Source organism: Macaca nemestrina, chromosome 10 (assembly GCF_043159975.1).
Source record: "Macaca nemestrina isolate mMacNem1 chromosome 10, mMacNem.hap1, whole genome shotgun sequence".
NCBI lineage: Eukaryota > Metazoa > Chordata > Mammalia > Primates > Cercopithecidae > Macaca > Macaca nemestrina.
The window spans coordinates 76,247,349-76,267,223 of NC_092134.1; the positions used below are offsets into that span (position 1 = coordinate 76,247,349).

Genomic DNA, 19,875 nt, shown 5'->3' on the forward strand with positions numbered 1-19,875 from the left:
TGCTCAGAAACAGGATGGTCACTGCCTTTACCCTGGACCTAATGGGGGTCACCACCCCACCCGGCTCTCAGGTTTTCTGTCCTCCTGGGCCCCTGGCCTTATGAATAGGGCTGCTGGGAGCCTATAAGGTGCCTTTGTGAGAAGGAAACAAGGAGTCTCTTTGGGTGGTGGGTGCAGCCTAACCCACTTACTCCCTTGCCCCATGGACCTGCAGCCTGCAGCTCTGGAGCCTCCCCTGTTACCCCTGAGACCCCAGAGGCCGCCCGGCCTCACACCTACCCAGCTGGATGCTCTCGTCATAGACCTTCATGTGCATCACCAGGGTGGTGCTGTTCCGCAGGACGATGGAGCCCGAGCCGTCGGCCTTGCTGCATGTGCCCATCTTCTCCGACACCTGATCTGCCCACCACAGCTTGTCCCCTGGGGCAGCAGGAGGGGATGAGACCCTTGGGAAGGCCCCACACCCAGCTCTCCTGAAGGGCTCATTGGCCCTAAGTCATCAGGCCCCCCACGTGGTGAGATTCTATCCCAAGCCAGCCTGTCTCCCAGGTCTGGCCTGGCCTGCTCTGCGTCATCTCTGTTTCACCCAGCAGCCCTCACCCATGATGGCCAGGGCAGTGGCCTTGCCCAGCTGGCTCCGCATGGCGTCGATGACCTCCAGCCCACTCCCATCCAGGTTGCAGCGGTTGATGGTATGGTTCCCGGAGCTGATCCAGTAGAGTTTGCTTTCAGGGAAGTCAATAGCCAGACCTGGAAAAGGGGGTGTCACTGCCAGGGAGTCTGGCCCAGGGCTGGGGATCCAGGGATAGGAGCAGAGGATGTGTGTGAGGATGTGTGGCTGTGCGTGGTGGGGAGGCGAGGGGGCAGGTGGTGAGAGCAGGCACTAAGCTGAGGCTCTGGGGAGGCTGAGGGGCACCTGAGGTACCCTGTGAGCACCTCCTGGTCAAGGAAGTAGGGAAGGGCTGTGGGGGTGGGCAGGGAAGCTCGTACCCACGGGGCCCTTCTGGCCACTGAAGAGCAGGGTGCGATTGCTGCCGTCCATGTTGGCCATGCTGATGTTGTCACCATCGGTCCAGTAGAGCTTCCTGGGGGGAGAGTACCAAGAGGGAAGGGTCAGCGTCTTCTTCTTCCCAGCCCCACACCCCATGCTCCCTGGCCCTGGGCCCTAGACTGACCCACGCAGAGGGTGGACGACAAGGCCATGGGGCTGCTCCAGGCCCTGCACCACTGCGTTCTTGAAGGAGCCATCCAGCCGGGCCACATTGATCTGCTTCTTATTGGTGTCATAGCTTGTCCAGAACAGGTTTCGGGAGACCCAGTCCACAGCCAGCCCATGGGCATTTGGCAAGTCTGAGGGCACAAGCAGGGAGTCGGTTGTTGGGTGTCTGCAGGGCAGTGGGTCAGGAGGGGAGCCAGTGTGCTTTCTGGAGAAAAGGGATCAGGAAACCAGGCTGGAGCACTGAGGGGCAACAGGACTGGGAGAAGGACCACTCGGACCAAGTAGACCAGGGTTGGGAGCAAGGGGTGGGTGGGAGTGCCCATGTCCACTGGTGGGCATCCAGGGCCGGGAAGAACCTGCAGAGACGACTGTCTCCACGCCTGTGCCATTGATGAAGGCCCGCTTGATGGCCTGTGTCCGCACGTCAGACCAGTACACACGCTGCTCACGGGCATCGTAGTCTAGCACTGTGACGTTGTCGATGTCGGGCACCGTGAAGGAGATGATGTAGTTGTAGTAGGGGGCATCCAGGTCCACACCTCGGATCTCCATCTGACGTGCGTACAGCAGGAACTTCTTAAACTCTGTGGGGCACGGGCTGGTCACTGAAGGCAGTCCCTGCCTCTGTGCTTCCCACCCACCTGGTTTCAGACCCTGCCTTCTTCTGGATCTGTCTGTTTGCTACTGGCCCTTGGTTCCATGGACACACCCCACTGGGTGCAGCCTCCCTGGCAGACCTGTAGCCCCTTCTCACAGTGGCTGTCTCTTGAGCCTCTCCTATTGGGACCCTCCTGACTGGGACTCTGCCTTCGCGGACAACCAGGAGCCTGGGGCCTGCAGCCTTCCCTTCAGCCTCAGTTGCTCACTGGCTCTGGAGGGAGGGGCTCCTACCATAGCAAGTAGTTTTGTCCTTGTGGAGCTTCATGAGGTGGGGGCAGGCGCAGGACACGGTCCGGTTGTAGTTGATGAGACACAGGTGGGAGCAGGGGCCCCGGCCCCCATTGGCCTCACAGGGATTGGGAGCTGGGGGCAGGGTGGGGAAGAGAAGAAGCCAGAGAATCCTGTGACTTGCTGCTCCCTACATGGACCACCCCTCCCTCACCCACTCTCCTCCCCCTGTTCCAGCAGCCACTACTGCTAGACCCTTCTCTGCTGCTAGACGGTGCCTCTGTCAACAGCCGACCCACCCCTGCCGTCCCAGCACACTTGCTCCTGTTCTCACTGCCCTCTCCTCTCCTAAGAGCTTCTAGAGCTTCTAAAGAGGCTGCTGGCTCCCTTCTGGCTCGAGGCCCTGAGCCCCTTACCCATGGGCTGGCGGGAAGGGTGGTACACCTGCAGGTCAAAGGGCTGGGTGTTGGTCCTCTGTACCACAGTGACATTGTGGCCGGTCCACTTGTTGGCCTTAGCCAGCGTGTTTGTTCGCCAGTCAGTCCAGTAGACCTCCCCCCCGTACAGCGTCACTGCAAATGGGTGCGACAGGAACTCGTGTCCCCGAAGCACCTCCATGTGGCCAGAGCCGTCGTAACGGGCTGAGTAAATGGCATCTGACCTGAGAGCATGATGGAGCAGAATGAGGATGCCAGCCGGGATCTCAGCCCTCAGAGCTCTGCCCAGGCGCCCATCCTCTGGGCCCTGGCCACAGCCCTCCCAGTGAAGAGCACAGGACCGTTCCCTCCCCTAAGCCCGGCTGGCCAGAGCAGATAGACAGAATGACCAAGGTGTGAGAACCCAACAGGTCCAGGTTTCAGCTCTCAGGCCCCAATTCCCAAGCCACAAGGGAATCTTTCAGTCACTTCTCCCCAGGGCTGCTGTCAGCACTCAGGGCTTTGATGAAAGTCAGAAAAATGCACCCTCCCAGGGCAGACCAATTAGAAAGAAGTTTCCCCTCCCTCTGGGCAGACACAGCCCCAGCAGAGGGAACACAGGGAGCGGACAGGTGAGTGGAGAGGACGGTACAGTGTGAATAACCACAGCTGACGGCCCTGCTTCAGCCTCCTCTACCCGCCCCCTACCCTCAGCCCCAGTCTCCCCATGCCCCTCCGTCCTTCTCCTGTGCCCAATCCTTTGCCACCGTTCCTAGTTCTAGATCCCTTGGGCCTTCTCACCACCCTTGTCACCACAGTTCCCTCCCCACCCTGTCCTGATGCCACAGACTTGGGCCTCCCCAGGGCATAGAGGGCACTGACCTGGCGTCAATCCAAAGGATGCGCTTCTCCAGGTAGTCCACAGTGAGCCCGTTGGGCCAGCCCCCAGAGCCGGTCTCCCGGTGCACAGTGCGGCGCCCGGCCCCACTCATGGAGGCTGCCTCGATGCGGGGCAGGCTGGCATCCCAGTCTGTCCAAAACAGGATCCTGGGGAGTGGGGAGGGGTCAGGAGGGCTAAAGTTGGGGCCCTTGGGGAGGGACTGTGGTGGGATCCTAGGTAGAGGGTGAGAGGCGGCAAATGGCACTGAGAAGTAAGGTGTCCCTGGCCAGGCTGAATGGGACTTCAGGGGGGCCATGGGGCCAGGAGAGGGCTGGGCAGGGTCCTCACCCATCCCGGGGATCCAGTGCGATTGCCCTTGGGTGCTCAATGTCACCGGCCAGCAGAGTGGTCCGGAGGGTCCCATCCAGCTTGGCCACCTCGATCTGGTCCAGGTTACTCTCCACCCAGTAGATGTTGCCTGCAATCCAGTCTACAGCCAGGCCCTCGGGTGTGGCCAGGCCGTACTGAATCACCACCTCAAAACTAGTCAGGGCTGGAGAAGAGAGGGCAGTGAAAGGTTAGCCTTTCCTGGGGAGCTGTGCATGAATGTGTGAAATCCTGGGAGCCCTCGATGACCCACCCTCATCCCTGGAACCTCTGCCAAAGTTTCTGATGTGCCCATATTCAAGAGTAGGACTCCTATTGTCTCCCCAACTTTTTTTTTTTTTTTTGAGACAGGGTCTTTTGTCACCAAGGCTGGATGCAGTGGCATGATCATGGCTCACGGCAGCTTCAACTGCCTGAGCTCAAGTGACTGCCATAAAGATTTGTCCACGCTAACACATTATGTGTGTGCCTCATTGTTTTAGAGACTGTTGCACAGTGTGAATATCATCACAGTTTACTTAGCCTCCCCTTGTTGATGGAAATTTGTAATGGTTTCAAGTTTTCCTTATTACAAACAATACAAACTTCTCTAGTAAAATGTGGCTCTTCCAAGTGTTTGCTCAGATGTCACCTTCTCAGGGGACCTTCCTTGACCACACAACTGAAAACAGCCTGTTTTGATCACTGCTTCATGCCCACTGCCCAGTGTGTACAGTGGGCACTCACTATCGCGTGTGACTGAAGGAAGTCTGGGGTGCGCCATGCTGCCTGGGACAGAAGGCAGGGTTCAGGTACGCCTCTTCTAAGTGGCTTTTTTCTTTCAAGCCTGCAATTCTAGATCTGGGGAGCAGAGCTCCAGGCCATTCCAAGGTAAGGGTGATCATTTTGTTAATTATCAGGCTGGCAGTTCTGCTGACGATAATTATGGGGCGTCAGGCATGGAGACCCACAGCAAAATCTAACCCAATTAACAGAAGTGTGGGGGATGGGGGAGCTAAGCCTCTGCTTTGGGGCCACTTGGATGGGACCTGTGCCCCTAGCGCCTAAGTGCTCCGCCTGTGTGCATCCCGCCTGGCAGCAATCGGTAGTCACCTCCGTTGTCCAGCAGCTTCCCGCGATAGATCTTGTCCTCCACCACGTCGGTCCAGTAGAGGGCGCTCTGGCTGAGGTGAAAGTCCAGGGCGATGGTGTTGCGCAGGCCGGGAACCAGGACGCTGTAGTCTCCTTTGTGAAGATCGATGCGCCGGATCTCATGCCGGTTGGAGAAGATGATGAACGGCTTGAAGGGGTCTGGGGTGGGAGGGATGTGACGGGGTCAGCAGGGGGCTAGCTGCCTGCGTGCCACCCGTTTGGGCGCAGGCAGGTCTCTGCTGGTCCCGGCACTGGGGGCTAGGGTGGAAAACTCAGCCTTTGGCACCTGGCCGCCAAGCCCAACCCACTGCAGCTCAGAGGCCTGCCTCGGCCTGCCCTGCCACACCTCACTGTTGTCTCACCCAGGCTGCGGCAGCTCTCCCCATCAGGCTCCAGGACCCAGCCCTCGTAGCAGGAGCACTTCACGCTGAACTTGTTCTGGTCGCACTTTTGGCTGCATTTGAGATGCTTGGCACAGTAGCTCTGGATCTGGCAGGTGTGGTTGTCGGGCCCTAGCTCCATGCCCAGAGGGCAGGAACACACAATGCCTTCGCCAGGTGCCACTGAGCAGTTGTGGCTGCAGCCACCGTTATTCAGAGAGCACTGGTCTGGGGGAGGGGCAGGCAGGGAACAGACCCAGGGTCAGAAGCTGAGAGGAGGCAAGACCACAGCCCTGCTGGGCCAAGTCCAGGGCAGCCTGGACCAAGTCCTCGTGCCCTGCCTACGGCCCTATTTGTCTCCATTCCTGCTGAGCTTCAGCCCAAGACTTCCTGGGCTCCCTCAGGACCAGAATTGGGACCCCTGCACCCACCAGCTGGCACCATACCTCCCCTTCCCACAGGGAGCACCCCTCAATAGCTCTGTCTGGTCTCAATATGTCCCTCCCTTCTTGGGCCCAGGGCGGGGGCCCCAGCTTTTTGCCTCCCTGGGAGGGACCCTGGGAGGTCCTTAGGTCCAGTCTCCTTGTGCTGATCTTTCCTGATCTGGAGGGGTTTGGGGAGGGGTGCGGTAGGACCTATCCTGCCCTGGGTCCTTTGGCACACCCTGGAACCTGCCAGCCTGACGGACGGCCTGTAGGCAGTTCTCCCAGCCAGTCCCTGTGGCCTTATCTTCCACTCCTCCCTTCCAAGGAACTGGGGGCTCTGCCTAGCTAACAGGACCAGATAAGGCTGCTCTGCTCCTTATCCCCAAGTCACACCACATGGTCCTCCCTGACTCCCGGACTCCCCCAACCTTATTTCTTTTGGTTTTGAATGGGCACCCTCCTCCCCTTGCCTTTGTTTGTTTGACACAGGGTCTCGCTCTGTCGCCCAGGCTGGAGCACAGTGGCAGGATGTTGGCTCACTGCAACCTCCGCCTCCCAGGTTCAAGCGATTCTCCTGCCTCTGCCTCCCAAGTAGCTGGGACTACAGACATGTCCGGTTAATTTTTGTATTTTTAGTAGAGACAGGGTTTCGCCATGTTGGCCAGGCTGGTCTCGAATTCCTGAGCTCAAGTGATCTGCCTGTCTCAGCCTCCCAAAGTGCTGGAATGCCAGGCATGAAGCCACCGCACCTGCCCCCATGCCTTCTCACTCACTCTGCAAGTTCTGCCTGTCCTTGGGAATCCCATGCAATCCCCACATCCTCCAGGAAGCCTGCCCTGACCATCAGCACTCAATCCTGGTGTCTTCGTCTCCAAAAGACCACTCCACACCTCTCTGTGGTATGTATGTGGGCGAGGGGTCCATGTCTCCACAGCAGTTTAGGAGCTGTGCGACCTTGGCCCAGATCTGGGGGACCACTATGGAACCCCTCTGTGCCTCAGTGCTCCCATTTGTAAAATGGAGAGAACAGAGCTCCTGGCCCTCAGGGATGCCTTGTGGATAAACTGCTCTAATGGTGTGGCTCGCTCACCACAGCGCCATGGGGAGCGCCAGGTCCACATAGGCTGCTGGTGACCACTCTGGGTGCTGCTTGCCTGCCCGGCTGCCAGAGCTGCTCTCTCCTAGATTCAGGTCCCCCCCAGACTGGCCTTGGCCCAGACTCCTACCCAGCCACCCTCCCCACCCTTCTCCTGGGACCAGGTCTCACCGCAGAGCTCGCCCTCATCTGAGCCGTCGCCACAGTCGTCGTTGCCATCACACAGCTTGTCAGGGGGCAGGCAGACTGAGGTGTTGTTGGCACAGGGGTGTGAGGGTGGCCTGCAGGCCAGGGACTCGCAGTTCTCCTCATCTGAGTTATCCTCACAGTCGTTGTCGCCATCACACACCCACGCTTTGCTGATGCACCGAGCTGAGGGACAGGTGCATTATGAGGGCCCAGGCCTAGGGACTGGGGCTCCCCCTGCCCTTCCTTCCAGGCCCCATGGGCTTCTCTAATAGGGTCAGGATTGCAACGCTGTGGGGTCCACGAGGAACCCTGAGGCTTTTTGGGTCAGATTCACATAGGTAACAAAGAAGGCAGGAATCTGCAGCAGGAGGTGCTGAAGCTCAACTCTGGCAAGGGTTTTGGCTCCTGGGGTCCTCTGTGCCGGCCCTGGCCCTTCATGCCTTCCCCCACCCAAGATACACAAACTTCCTCTGGACTGCCTTTTGCCTTGCACTGTCCCCAGCCCCACGCCACACAGCACAGTGCCATCCCCCTTGCCGCTACTCTGCTCTCAACAGGGTCTCCTCCTGCCCACATTGTGCTGTTCCAGATGCCCTCCAACGCTCCTCTTCACCTGAGTCCTTGCAGCCAAACTTGACACTGGGGTCGCAGACGTGGGTCACTCCCTCACAGCTCTTCTCGTCGCTGGAGTCCATGCAGTCAGTGTCCCCATCACAGCGCCACCGCAGGGGGATGCACAGTCCATCCAGCCGGCACTGGAACTCATCAGTGTGGCAGCCACCAGGGGGCCTCGTGGCTGCAGAGGGACAGGAGAGGGCCTCAGGAGGGAGGGGTTGCCCAGGTCAGCCCTCCTCATCCCTGCGGCCTGCAACCCGCCCTGCAACCCCGGTATGCCCAGCCTGGGGCTATGAGCAGAGGCAGGCCTGGAGAGTCTGCTGAGTTTTGCTGACACTCCTTGGAAGCACCACCTCAGTAGTAGAGTCAGGAGGCATCACACCTCCAAGGGCCCACAATCATCTCATCTAATCCCCACATTGACACAGGAGATGTCGACTGGAGAAGCAATTTGCTAAGGCCTGAGCCCAAATGCCCACCACCTTAGCCTCTATTTCATTCATTCATGCCACAAATGTTTACTGAGTGCCTCCTGTGTGCCACGCACTGTCCTGGGGCCAGTACTGAACCAGACAAAGTCCTTACCCTCACAGAGCTTAGGTTCTAATGGGGAACACAGACAAGACACAACCTATAAATCTTGACTGTAATTTCAGGTATTGATAAAGCTATGGAGATAAAGCTGGGTAAAGGCTGAGAGCGATGGGGGTGATCTGTCAGGTAAGATGCTCAGGGAAGGCCTCTGGGCAGAAGGCATCTGAGCAGAGGCCTGCATGAAGAGCGAGTGAGCCCGGAGGATCCCTGGAGGCACACTCCAGGCAAAGGGAACAGCCACTGCAAAGTCTCATCTCCGAGACAGGACTATGCTGGCACTTCAGAAAATGCCACACAGGCCGGGCGCAGTGGCTTACGCCTGTAATCCCAGCACTTTGGTAGGCCAAGGCAGGTGGATCACGAGGTCAGGAGATCGAGACCAGCCTGGCTAATGCAGTGAAACTCCATCTCTACTAAAAATACAAAAAATTAGCCGGGCGTGGTGGCGGGCGCCTGTAGTCCCAGCTACTCCGGAGGCTGAGGCAGGAGAATGGCATGAACCTGGGAGGCGGAGCTTGCAGTGAGCTGAGATTGCACCACTGCACTCCAGCCTGGGCAACAGAGTGAGACTCCATCTCAAAAAAAAAGAAAAAAAAAAAAAAGAAACACCACGGCTGGAGTAGAGTGCAGGGGGAGGGGAGGGCAGGAATGCAGGTCAGAGGGGTAGGGGAGGGGGCCCTGCAGGCCATGCAGAGGGGCTTGGCATTCGTTCCAAGGGTGCAGGGAACCAGTACAGGCTCGAGGGTAGGGCTGGGGCATGATCTGACTTATGTTGTCAGGATCACTCTGGCTGCTGTCCTGAGATCTGACTCAGGAGGCCTGGAGAGGAGCAGGAGCACTGCCTGGTGGAGTCTCACACTCATACACTCATGCTGCCACAGGCACCCTGCTCCTCCCCCTTCCCTACCCTGGACCTGGCTGATGCTCTCATCTCATGCCGGGACTTTCAGCAGCAGTCTCTGAACTGATTTTCCTTTCTTGGGGCCCCTGAACCTCTTTTCAATCTAATCTTCCTCCAGGGCTGTGTTCCGAAATCATCTCCTACATCACAGCACCTTCCAGCTTGGAAATACTTCAAAGGTTCCCATGCCTCCCAAATCAAGCCTCTTACTGATTTACACCTGCTGTCATCATCTGCCCCCTTTGAGGACAGCCTCATTCCCCACTGTCCCTGCATGAGCCTTTCCCTCGGTTTGAACGGCCCCACCTGGCACCACTGTCACCCTACAGAAGTGCTCAATTTCACCCTGTAAGTCTTGACGACAGCATTCTCCAGACCATGCCACCCCCACTGGAAGACCCTCCCTCCCGTCCATTTACCTGCAGTCTAAACACAACTCCTCCTGAATGGTCCCAGATCATCCAGCTCATACCATAGTTAACAACTGCTACCAGTAGTGACATCCTGCTCCCCCACGCCAGGCCTCACATACCTCAGCTCATTTCATACAGGAGGATGCCCAGGCTCAGGGGAAGCAACTTGTCCAAATTTGCCCAGCTTATCTGGGAGGGGCAGGGAGCTCTTCTCACCACACCATGCAGCCTCAGAGGCCCCTTCTCAGAACCCCAAGGGATATCACCTGTACCCCTTACCCTCCCCTTCACAGAGATGGCCCTGGAGACTATCTCCTGAGCTTCCTGTAGCCTTAGCTGTCCTCCCTCTCAGGGCGGGGCTCAAGGTGGGCACTCGACATGGACCATCAGATTACAGTCTTTTCCTACTAGGGTGGGAATGTGCCCTAACTCTGTAAGGCAGAGGCTGTAATCTGATGGTCCATGGGTCAGATGAGGCCTGCAGGAAGAGTTTGGTCTGTAGTTTTTTTTTAAACTTTTTTTTTTCTTTTGAGACAAGGTCTGATTCTGTCACCCAGCTCACTGCAGCCTCAACCTCCTGGGCTCAAGTGATCCTCTCACCTCAGCCTTCTGAGTAGCTGGGACTACAGGCAAGTGCTAATTTTGTTTATTTTTTGTAGAGAAAGGGGTCTCACTATGTTGCCCAGGCTGGTCTTAAACTCCTAGAAACAAGTGATCCTCCTGCCTTGCCTCCCAAAGTGCTGGGATTACAGGTGTGAGTCACCACACCCAACCTTTTTTTTTTTTCCCCAAGATGGGGGTCTCACTATGTTGACCAGGTTGGTCTTCAACCCGTGGCCTCAAGTGATCCTCCCACCTCACCCTCCCAAAGTGCTCGGATTATAGGCATGAGCCACCATGCCTGGCCTGCACCCAGCCTTTTAAAACTTCTAAAATTAACTGCCAGTTGGTATGGCTTGAATTGTATTCCCTAAAAAGATATTAGTCCTACCCCATAATACCTGTGAATATGACTTTATTTGGAAATAGTGTCTTTGCAGATGCTCAACTTAAGATGAGGTCATAAGGGTGCATCCTAATCCAATATGACAGGTGTCCTCACAGAAAGGGGAAATGGGGATCTAGTGACAGACATGCCCACAGGGAGGACACCTTGTGAAGATGAAGGCAGAGATCGGGTCAAGTTTTGACAAGCCAAGGAGCTGCAAAGATTGCCAGCAAACCACAGAGGCTGGGGAGAGGCCTGGGACAGAATCTCCCACATGGCCTCAGAAGGAACCCACCCTACCAACAGTTGGGTCTGGGACTTCAAGCCTCTAGAACTGTGAGATGAGAGAAACTAACACTGTAGTGTTAAAAGTTTGGTAGTTTCCACATAAAAATCTGCACATCTGATTTCTCCTGAAGTCAAGGCAACCCTGGGTTTACATTCCTCCATGGTAATAATAGGCCAGAGCTAGAAAGCCAGCATCCCTTGAGAGGAAAACATCCCATCCCTCTAGAAAACTAGGCCTCCACCGCCCCTGAGGCTGAGCTCCAGAGGCCAGGGCACTGGGAGCCTTGTGGAGCCAGCCCCTCTCTCCTCTGTCTCCTCATGCTCATTCATCCCTGCCTGCAGCATCCTTTTCTCAAGCTACTATTTACCAAACACAGGCTGTGTGCTGAGCGCTCTTCGTGCATGATCTCACTAAACCCCCACATCAACGCTGTGATGTTGGTGCTATTATTACCCCACTTTGCAGACAAAACTCACAGAGGCCCATGGAGATTAAGTAACTTGCTCAAGGCCACCCAGATAATAAGCTGCAGAGCTGGAGCTCAAACCCAAGGCCACCAACTGCAAAGCGCATGATATTAACAGTGTGTGGCAATTATTTTTTGGCAACCTCCCTCTCCCACAGGACCGGGAGCTCCTGAAGGACAAGAGCCATGCCTAGGCTACCTCTGGCTCCCAAATGGTGGCCGACGCACCATGGGTCTGAAAGATGGATGGGCTGGGTGTCTGATGCAGGGGGCTCGATCTCATCCCCGCCCCACGGGCCCCCGGTGCCCACCCTGGTTGGTGCAGTTGGCATGCGTCTCATCACTATAATCTCCGCAGTCATTGTCCCCATCGCAGGTCCAGTGCTCGGGGATGCAGCGCCCGCTGTTGCACTTGAACTGGGTGCTAGAGCAGGAGTGGCTGCAGCCGGCTTCGTCACTGTTGTCCCCACAGTCATTGTCTGGGGGGAAGGAAGAAGGGGACAGGCAAAGAGGGAGTTGGTGGAGCAGCCTTCTCTGTGATCCCAGCTTGGGCCCCCTGCCCAGAACCCACCCTCGGCCCACCCCAACCCCCCCACTGGGAAAATAACAAACAGAAAAGACACAGAAACTGCATAGACTGCAGCATGCACCATGGCCCACGTGGTCGGAATGGGGAGGAGGAGAAGGCTCCTGGAGGGCCCCTCACTGAAGCTCAGAAAGGCTGGGTGTAGGGAACATTAAACATTCCTTCCCCCTTTCTGGCAGGTGTGGGAACAGGGGTCTGCTTGTGTTTGGGGAAAAGGCAGGGGTTTCTCTAGTTTTGGAGGGAGAGAGGTAGGTGGGGTACAGGTAAGGCCTCTCTAATGGGGTGAGACGAGTTTTACAGGCCTGCCCTGAGCCTGGCACTGCTGAGTACCATGCTCTGGGTGCCTGGCTCACAGGGCCCCTGCCTGTGGTTGGCAAGGGTGGGGGCCACTTCTGGACCAAGCTCACTGAGGCTGACTGAAGGAAGCTCCTGCTTTCTTGGCCTTGGGTGGGGGCTACTCAACTTGACCCTCGACACTTATGGGACATGTGGTGGAGACTGCGGTTTGGATTATGTTCCTGCCTCTTTTCCAACTGGATTTGCTTCTCTAACTCTCTCCTCCCCCTACATCTTGGCCTTCTTGTCACCACCTCTCTGTCATCTCCTTTCCTGAGAAGCTCCCTCTGCCCTCTCTGCTTCTTTCCTGCCCACTATTTGCTTTCTCCCTGTTTTCTGCTCTCCCTCCTCTCTGTTGCTTTTTCTTCATATCCTAGCAGCTCTGGAGTGGGGGCCTGGAGAACCTGCAGGGGGCTGGGGCCAGCTGGGCTGTGGGTGATGGTGCATGTGCTTCTATGCACTGACCGGCAGGCTCAGGACAGGTCTGTTCGTCAGAGCCGTCCCCACAATCCTTCTCTGAAACACAGAAACCGCCGGGGCAACCATTGGCACGCGAGACACAGCAAAGGTGAGGGGCAACGTGGCACTGACCCAACACATCTGCTCACACATCAGCTGGGACAGGAACCACTGGGGCAGCACGTCACAACACAACGCAGACCCAATAGAGCCCTGAGACACCACACACGGCGGTCACCTGCCCGCACATTTACACACACAATAGCCCCGGTGGCTCGAGGTTGACATCACCTGGTCCATGGCTAACCGCCAGGTGGGCTTCCGAGCCGCAAGCCCAGAGCCTGAGGGGTGCACCAAGGACTCCAGGAGATGGGGGTTTGCAGGGAGAAAGGAATCAGGCACCGGTTTCTCCTCACTCTGCCTCTCTGGCCCATCTCACTCGTCTTTCCCTGGCCCCCGAGCCCTACTAGAGGGTGGGCAGCTCAGGCCCTGCCTGGGGTAGGAACGACACTAAAAGGTGATGGCTAGGGTCTCCCCTTGGTCCATCGTGACTCCCTCCTGGCATTTCTGACTTCTATTTTCTCCCAGGCAACCCAGCAGGGATTCAGTGTCCTGGAGGGAGGCCCCGTTGGATTCTAAAGCCCTTTGCCTTCCCTGAAGGGCCTGGCTGTAGCCTCTAGCTGTCTTAGGAATTGGCAGGTGAAGAGAGCAAGCTCTTACCATTGTCGCATCGCCAGTTGATGTTGATACATCTGCCATTGTTGCAGGTAAACTGAGTCAGGGGGAAGCAGGTGGGATAGGCTGTGAGGAAGAAAGTAGCTGAGTAGGGCCTTCAAGATTACACAGCACCACGGTACTGGGCAGGTGAGTGCAGGGGCCCTCCCATAACCGGCAGCCCTTAGCCCAGTCAGGAAGGGTGGGGAAGGCCCCACAGCAGTGCCTCTGCTGGAAACTCCGCTCACTCACTCATCCCCATGAGTCAGCAGACACAGGACCTGTGCTGAGTGCTTTTCCTGCATGAGTTTGCTGAGACACAATGCTGTGATGATGGGGCTCTCCTCTCACAGAGGCCACCGAGATTAACTTGCTCAAGGCCACCCAAGTACTGAGTCGCAGGTGTCTCGGGCACCCCCAAGTGGCATGCTCTCAGGATGCCCCTTCCCCAGGCCCAGCCTGACTCCCTCTGCCCATCCCTCTTACCACACGAGGCGGACTCGTCAGAGCGGTCCCCACAGTCGTCATCCAGATCACACGTCCAGGAGATGGGGATGCAGCGGCCACTGGCACAGGAGAACTGGTTGGGGGGGCAGGTGCGGGCTGGGGGGCAGGGATGGGCGTGAGTACTCGTTGTCCCGACCCTCTCTTCACTGCCTCTTCTTCCCTGTTATTCTCTGCCTTTGGTGTCCCTTATTTCCAAGGATCCAAAACCATTTCTCTTAGAGAATTCAACACCATCTCTCTGGTCTTACTGGATGCTTTACTCTTTCTCTCAAGGGGTCTCTGGTATCCTCCCAGGAGGAGATCTACCCTGCCTTGTTACTGCTCTGCAGTCTAGAGCTGTGCTCCATGCCCTGCAAGCTCAGCCCTCTCAGTGTCCCAGGCTGGGAAGGGGATAGCAGACCCCCCTCCTGCTCAGGGCTCCATCCTCTCTGCCCTAAATTCCTTTCCTCCTTTATTTTATTTTACTTTTAGAGACAGGTCTCGCTCTTGTCTAGGCTGGAATGCAGTGACATGACCATGGCTCACTGCAGCCTCAACCTCCCAGGCTTAAGTGATCCTCCCACCTCAGCCTCTCAAGTAGCTGGGACTAGAGGTACACGCCACCACGCCTGGCAAATTTTTAAAAATTTTTGTAGAGAGTGGGAGGTCTTACTATGCTGGCCAGGCTGGTCTTGAGCTCCTGGGCTCAAGTGATCCTCTCACCTCAGCCTCCTAAAGTGCTGAGATTATAGGCATGAGCCACCAAACCTGGCCCCTGGGTTCTTTTCTTTCTTTCCCAGGCCTGACCCCTCGTCTCCCCTGCCTCCTTGACTGAGGGGTGCCTAGTGTGGTCTGAGCCCCATTCCACACCTGAACAAGTGGCATTGGACTCATCTTCACTGTTCCCACAGTCATTGTCCCCGTCACAGAGCCAGCGGTTGGGGATGCACCGGTTGTTCTCACACTTGAATCGGTCCGAGGGGCAGGTGTGCTGATCTGGGGAGGGAATGAGTCAGGGGTCAGCGAGAGGTTGGGTGCCCCCAGCTTCCTGCTCACTCTGGGATAGGCACTGCCAGAGCTGAGCTGCCCTGCAGGTCTGCCATCCAACAGGGTGGGGCAGGGCGGGTGACTCACGGCAGAGGGCTGGGGCCTCATCACTGTTGTCCAGGCAGTCGTTGTCTCCATCACACTTCCAGCGCTCCTGGATGCAGCGGCTGTTGGCACAGGCAAACTCGCCCGGCTGGCACTGGGGTGGAGGCACGTAGGATGGGTTCGCTGTGGGCACCACAGGATCGTGAGGGGGAAAGTCAGACCCCGGTCGTGGGACAAGTGCTAAGCCCTTTGCACCATTTTTGTTTGTTTTACTATTTTTTAATAATACAAAGTAATTTTTTCTAGTACAAAATTCTTCATGGACAAATTATCTGGATGGAAACTGCAATTCTTTCCCAAGCAATAATAGTGATGTTTACTCTACTTAATACTTGCTGTACTTCAGTGTGATCTGAGAATCAAATGGTGTCCAAGAGAGCCCATCGCCTCTATACCTCTGTCACCACCAAACAGGCTCTCGCCACTCCTTCTCTGCCTTCTCCCATGAACTGCCCCTTGAAAGTCATCTCCGGGAACCCCAGGGCCCTGCCCCGGTCCCTGGACTTTTTCTTTCACAGTTTCATCGACCCCACCAGCAGGAGTGAAGACAGGTACCAGAACCGCACAGGCTCCACCCCTCCTGTCCCCAGCATGTACACCTCACCATCACTATCTGTCTTGGCCCATTAGCAGCTAAATCACGACATCCTTTGTCTGCGCCTTGGTAACCTCCACAAGTGCAGGCTCCTGTGTGAGTCCGGTCTCCAGACCTCATAGCTGTGCGCTTGCCTGGTCTGACTCATCTCTCACTCCTCTCTAATCTCTTAAAATTCCCATGGCCCCATGGGTGGCGATTTCCCCTCCCGTATCCCGTGGACCATGGGTCTGGAGGCTGGTATGTGTCCTCCTTGCTCCTCACTGCTGTTCCCTGGACTGTTCTTCCCCTTACATCATGCTTCTACACAAACATCTACTTCTGGAAGGCTCCCAAGCCGCACCCTGTCATCTGTAAGGGTTTTTAGCTCCTGGCTCACCAGCACTTTCTCCAAAATCACTCCTGATTCAATTCTTGGTGATTTCAACTTCCATGTGGATGATCCTCCCATTACCTTGGCCCCTCCATTCCTTAACCCCCTCAGTCAATGCCCTCTCCTGACGCCAGCCACTCCCTCTTAGCTGTACACTATGGCTGCACTGACCCATTTTCACTTCCGGGATTCTATCCTAAGGAAACCATCCAGAATATGGGCAGGCATGATGATGTGAGAAATAGCAGAGGTATGATTACAAAACAGGCTCTGGGTCAAACTTCCTGGGTTTAAATCCTGCTCTAACTTTGGGCCTCAGTTTTTTCATCTGTAAAATGGGGATAATAAAACCACCTTTCCCACCAGGATGTTTTTAGGGGTAAACAAATTACTTCAAGGGAAATGTCTATGACAGTGCTGAGCACGTAGTCCACGCTCAACAAATGTGGGTTGGGATTATATCAAAAAACTGGAAACAACCTAAACATCCAATAGTAGAGAAACAGTTGAGTAAATTACATTATATTTACCAAATGAAAGGTATTTTAGCCATTAAAAATGCTGTTTACATACTCATTACATGCTGTCAAGTGACAAAAGCAGGAAACAGAACAGTATGTGCAGTGGCTGCCTCGGCCTCCCAAAGTGCTGGGATTACATACAGGTGTGAGCCACTGTGCCCGGCCTTACTTATTTAGTTTTACAATGAATACAACCCACTTTTAGAAAAAACAAGGCTTATTAAAATCATGCAATAATAACACAGAAAATGCTGTGACACTTGAACCAAAAAAGGCAGAAGACATTTTATAAAGAGATGATTATAGTTATGTAAAAAACAACATAATCCCCCTGAGGAAAAAAGAATGGTGTTCACTTTACCGCAATGCTAACAATGTAGTGCTGCTCACCGGTGGGATTTGGGCTTTTTTCTCCTCTCTAATTTCCAACATATATATTATATATATTTTTAATTTAAATTTTTTTTTTTTTTTTGAGATAGAGTCTCCCTCTGTTGCATAGGCTGGAGTGCAGTGGTATGATCTCGGCCCACTGCAACTTTTGCCTCCTGGCTTCAAGTGATTCTCTTGCCTCGGCCTCCCGAGTAGCTAGGATCACAGGTGCCTGCCACCACGGTTGGCTAATGTTTGTATTTTTAGTAGAGACGGGGTTTTACCTTGTTGACCAGGCTGGTCTTAAACTCCTGACCTCAAGTGATCCGCCTGCCTTGGCCTCCCAAAGTAATTTCCAATATTTGGAACTATTATTATTTTACTTGAGTAATGGAGAAATACATTTAAAAGAAGTAAAGGATAATTTTCTCCTTCCATCCATAGCTGTCCATTCTTCACTCAGTTTCCCCTAATCGCCATCCCCTCGCAAGTCCCTCCCAGCCTCCCATCTTCCCTATACTCCCTCCTAGCCCCCAGAGCCTTTGCTCACCCCCTCCCTTGATTCCTGTTGGCCCCCTCAGGCCCCCTCATTGCCTCCTTAATCTCTGACTGGGACCCTGGAGCCTCCCCACCCCTCTCTGAGGCGTCCTCCTGCTGGGGTCTGCTTCCCACTCCCACCTAGTCAGGCCCCTCATACCCAAACAAGTGACGCCATCTGCGTCCAACACCTGGTCCTCAGCACAGGCGCACTGGCGGCTCCCAGGGGTGGCCAAGCACAGGCTGCTGCAGCCGCCATTGTTCACCCGGCATTTGTTGGTGCCAACTGTGGGGAGGGGCCGTGGAGAAGGGCAAGGGGAGGAGGAGGTCAAGAGAGGCCAGAGAAGGGATAGGGGAGGAGACACATGAAGATACGGGGACAGAAAGAGGAAATATGGAGAGGAAGAAGATCATGTTGAAGAACAGGAGACACAGACATGGGGCAGGAAGGGAAATGGGGAACAGAGAATCAGATTGTGTTGGGGGGAGTTCTCTTCTCAGGATCCTCAAAAGTCAGAGCCTAGGATCCCTGGGAAGTGCCTTCACCCCCAGGGAAGTCTCAAATCCCTGCCTAGGTCCCACCACCCCTTCCAGGTCCCACGCTGCCCCCGGCCCCAAGGGGGTACCTTGCTGCTGCTGGGCATCATACATTCGGATCTCAAAGATGGGGGGCCGCTCACTGCGCAGAAGGGTCACAGTGGGGGGTGCACCTCCTACACCCCGTTCCAAGCGGTAGACACTGCCACTCCGATACTCAGTCCAGAAGAGGTAGTTGCCATGGTGACACAGGCCAAAGGCGTGGTTCAGCTCAGGACCTTCATACACAATCTAGGGATGGAGAGGATGTTACTCAGGACTTGGAAGAAAATTGAGGGAGGCCTGTGAGATCACTTTTTGTACATTAATTTGTCTATGTCCTGAGCATGGTGTTTGCTTTGTTTCCCCCATTAGCCTGGGAGCCCCTGGGGGTGATAGCTTTGCACACAGTAGGATGGTAGATCCTGAAGCCAGCAGATGATCGAGTGATCCAGCAAGGATGCTGATAGTGAGGTTGGTCACCATCCTCACCATCCTCTCCTGGGCTCATTCACATTCATTCATAGTCCCCAAACATACACACACGCACACACACGTGCACACACACACACACAAACGAGTAGACAGTCAGTATTCATCTATTCATTTCTTCAACATTTACCAGGATCTATTAGGGGCTGAGCTGTAGTAGGTACTAAGAGGTGAAAACGACATGGTCTCTGCCCATGAGCTGCCCACTGTCTCATGCAGGGCACATACGGGTGATTCAGTGTGAAGAGGGGTCTGGAGATGACATCCTAGAGGAGGTGGCCCCTGAGCACTCTGCCAGGGGAAGAGGAGCTGGGGTGAACATTCCATGTGGAATGAACTGCATGAGTAATGGCACAGAGGGCAGATGCTCTGTGACGTGTGCTGGGAGGAACAATCTGCCTAGTGCTGCTTGTTCAAAGAGTGTTGGGATGCAGGAAGTGGGGGGAAAAGAGACCAGAGAGGGGGTCAGGGGCCGTATCATGAAGGGCCTTATATACTAGAACATGTACATGACTCATGAAGCACGTGACAACCCAAATGACCAAGTGTAGAGATATGCCGCCCCTAGGCACTCACACTTGCAGAGAGTGCAGACACACACCAAGGCATGCCGTGTATCTATGCACGTACGAGGAGGCGCACATGATGTGTATGCAGAGACTGGCACGTGGACAGTCAACTTCACAGACAACACAAATAGACACAAAGAGACACAAATGGAGGCAATCCTCAAACAAATAACACAATATATAAGATATGCAAGCACACAGATGTACATATCTATAGACGCACAGATAAACATACACAAGGCACACAGGCCTGGACACACACAGATACCCACATCCTCACACAGAACCTCAACCATGCACAAGCATAGTCTAGCAATGCACACGGACTCCCGCACACAGGCACATGCCTGCCCACCTTCCGGTCTGTGCCATTGAGCAGTATCGTCTCAATGCGGTCGTAGAAGGCATCCACCCAGTAGAGGCGCCCAGCTGGGATGTCCAGGCTTAGCCCATTGGGCCAAAGCACTGTCTTGGAGGTGACAAAGATGTCTCGGTGTGAGCCATCCATCCAGGCCCTCTCCAGCCGCCCACGCCGACTGTCCTTGGGGTCCTCCTCCCAGTCTGTCCAGTACATCCACCTGTGGGCAGTGACTGGTCAGCACCACGTGGGCCCACTCTCCCATCAACAGCCTCCCCTGTGATCCCAATCCATGAGTGCTGTCCCAGAGCTCCTCAAAGGGGTCTCCTGTCCTGCTCATCCCTGGACCACACATTTCATTCATTCACTCCATTCAACAAATATTCGCTGAGTGTCTGTAAGTTGGGCACAGTTTTGGCATTCAGGGATGCAGTGGAGACCAAGGCAGCCAAGGTCCCTGCTCCCATGGAGC

General features: G+C 55.4%; 1 protein-coding gene across 1 annotated transcript in view; it reads right to left on the minus strand.

The window, feature by feature from the left end:
* Positions 1–19,875, minus strand: part of LOC105474116 (LDL receptor related protein 1) — an 85,672-nt gene that overhangs the window by 32,602 nt on the left and 33,195 nt on the right. The window contains exons 13-33 of the mRNA XM_011728505.2: positions 19,401–19,623; positions 18,035–18,236; positions 17,569–17,694; positions 14,993–15,133; positions 14,729–14,854; positions 13,859–13,975; positions 13,379–13,459; positions 11,589–11,756; positions 7,625–7,807; positions 6,994–7,194; positions 5,284–5,529; positions 4,883–5,080; positions 3,752–3,956; positions 3,406–3,570; positions 2,524–2,768; positions 2,111–2,242; positions 1,576–1,803; positions 1,176–1,350; positions 991–1,085; positions 601–750; positions 280–420 (exon numbers count right to left, since the gene is read on the minus strand). Of these exons, the coding sequence (XP_011726807.2) occupies positions 280–420; positions 601–750; positions 991–1,085; positions 1,176–1,350; positions 1,576–1,803; positions 2,111–2,242; positions 2,524–2,768; positions 3,406–3,570; positions 3,752–3,956; positions 4,883–5,080; positions 5,284–5,529; positions 6,994–7,194; positions 7,625–7,807; positions 11,589–11,756; positions 13,379–13,459; positions 13,859–13,975; positions 14,729–14,854; positions 14,993–15,133; positions 17,569–17,694; positions 18,035–18,236; positions 19,401–19,623 (3,548 nt within the window). The remainder of the gene's footprint in view (positions 1–279; positions 421–600; positions 751–990; positions 1,086–1,175; positions 1,351–1,575; positions 1,804–2,110; positions 2,243–2,523; positions 2,769–3,405; positions 3,571–3,751; positions 3,957–4,882; positions 5,081–5,283; positions 5,530–6,993; positions 7,195–7,624; positions 7,808–11,588; positions 11,757–13,378; positions 13,460–13,858; positions 13,976–14,728; positions 14,855–14,992; positions 15,134–17,568; positions 17,695–18,034; positions 18,237–19,400; positions 19,624–19,875) is intronic.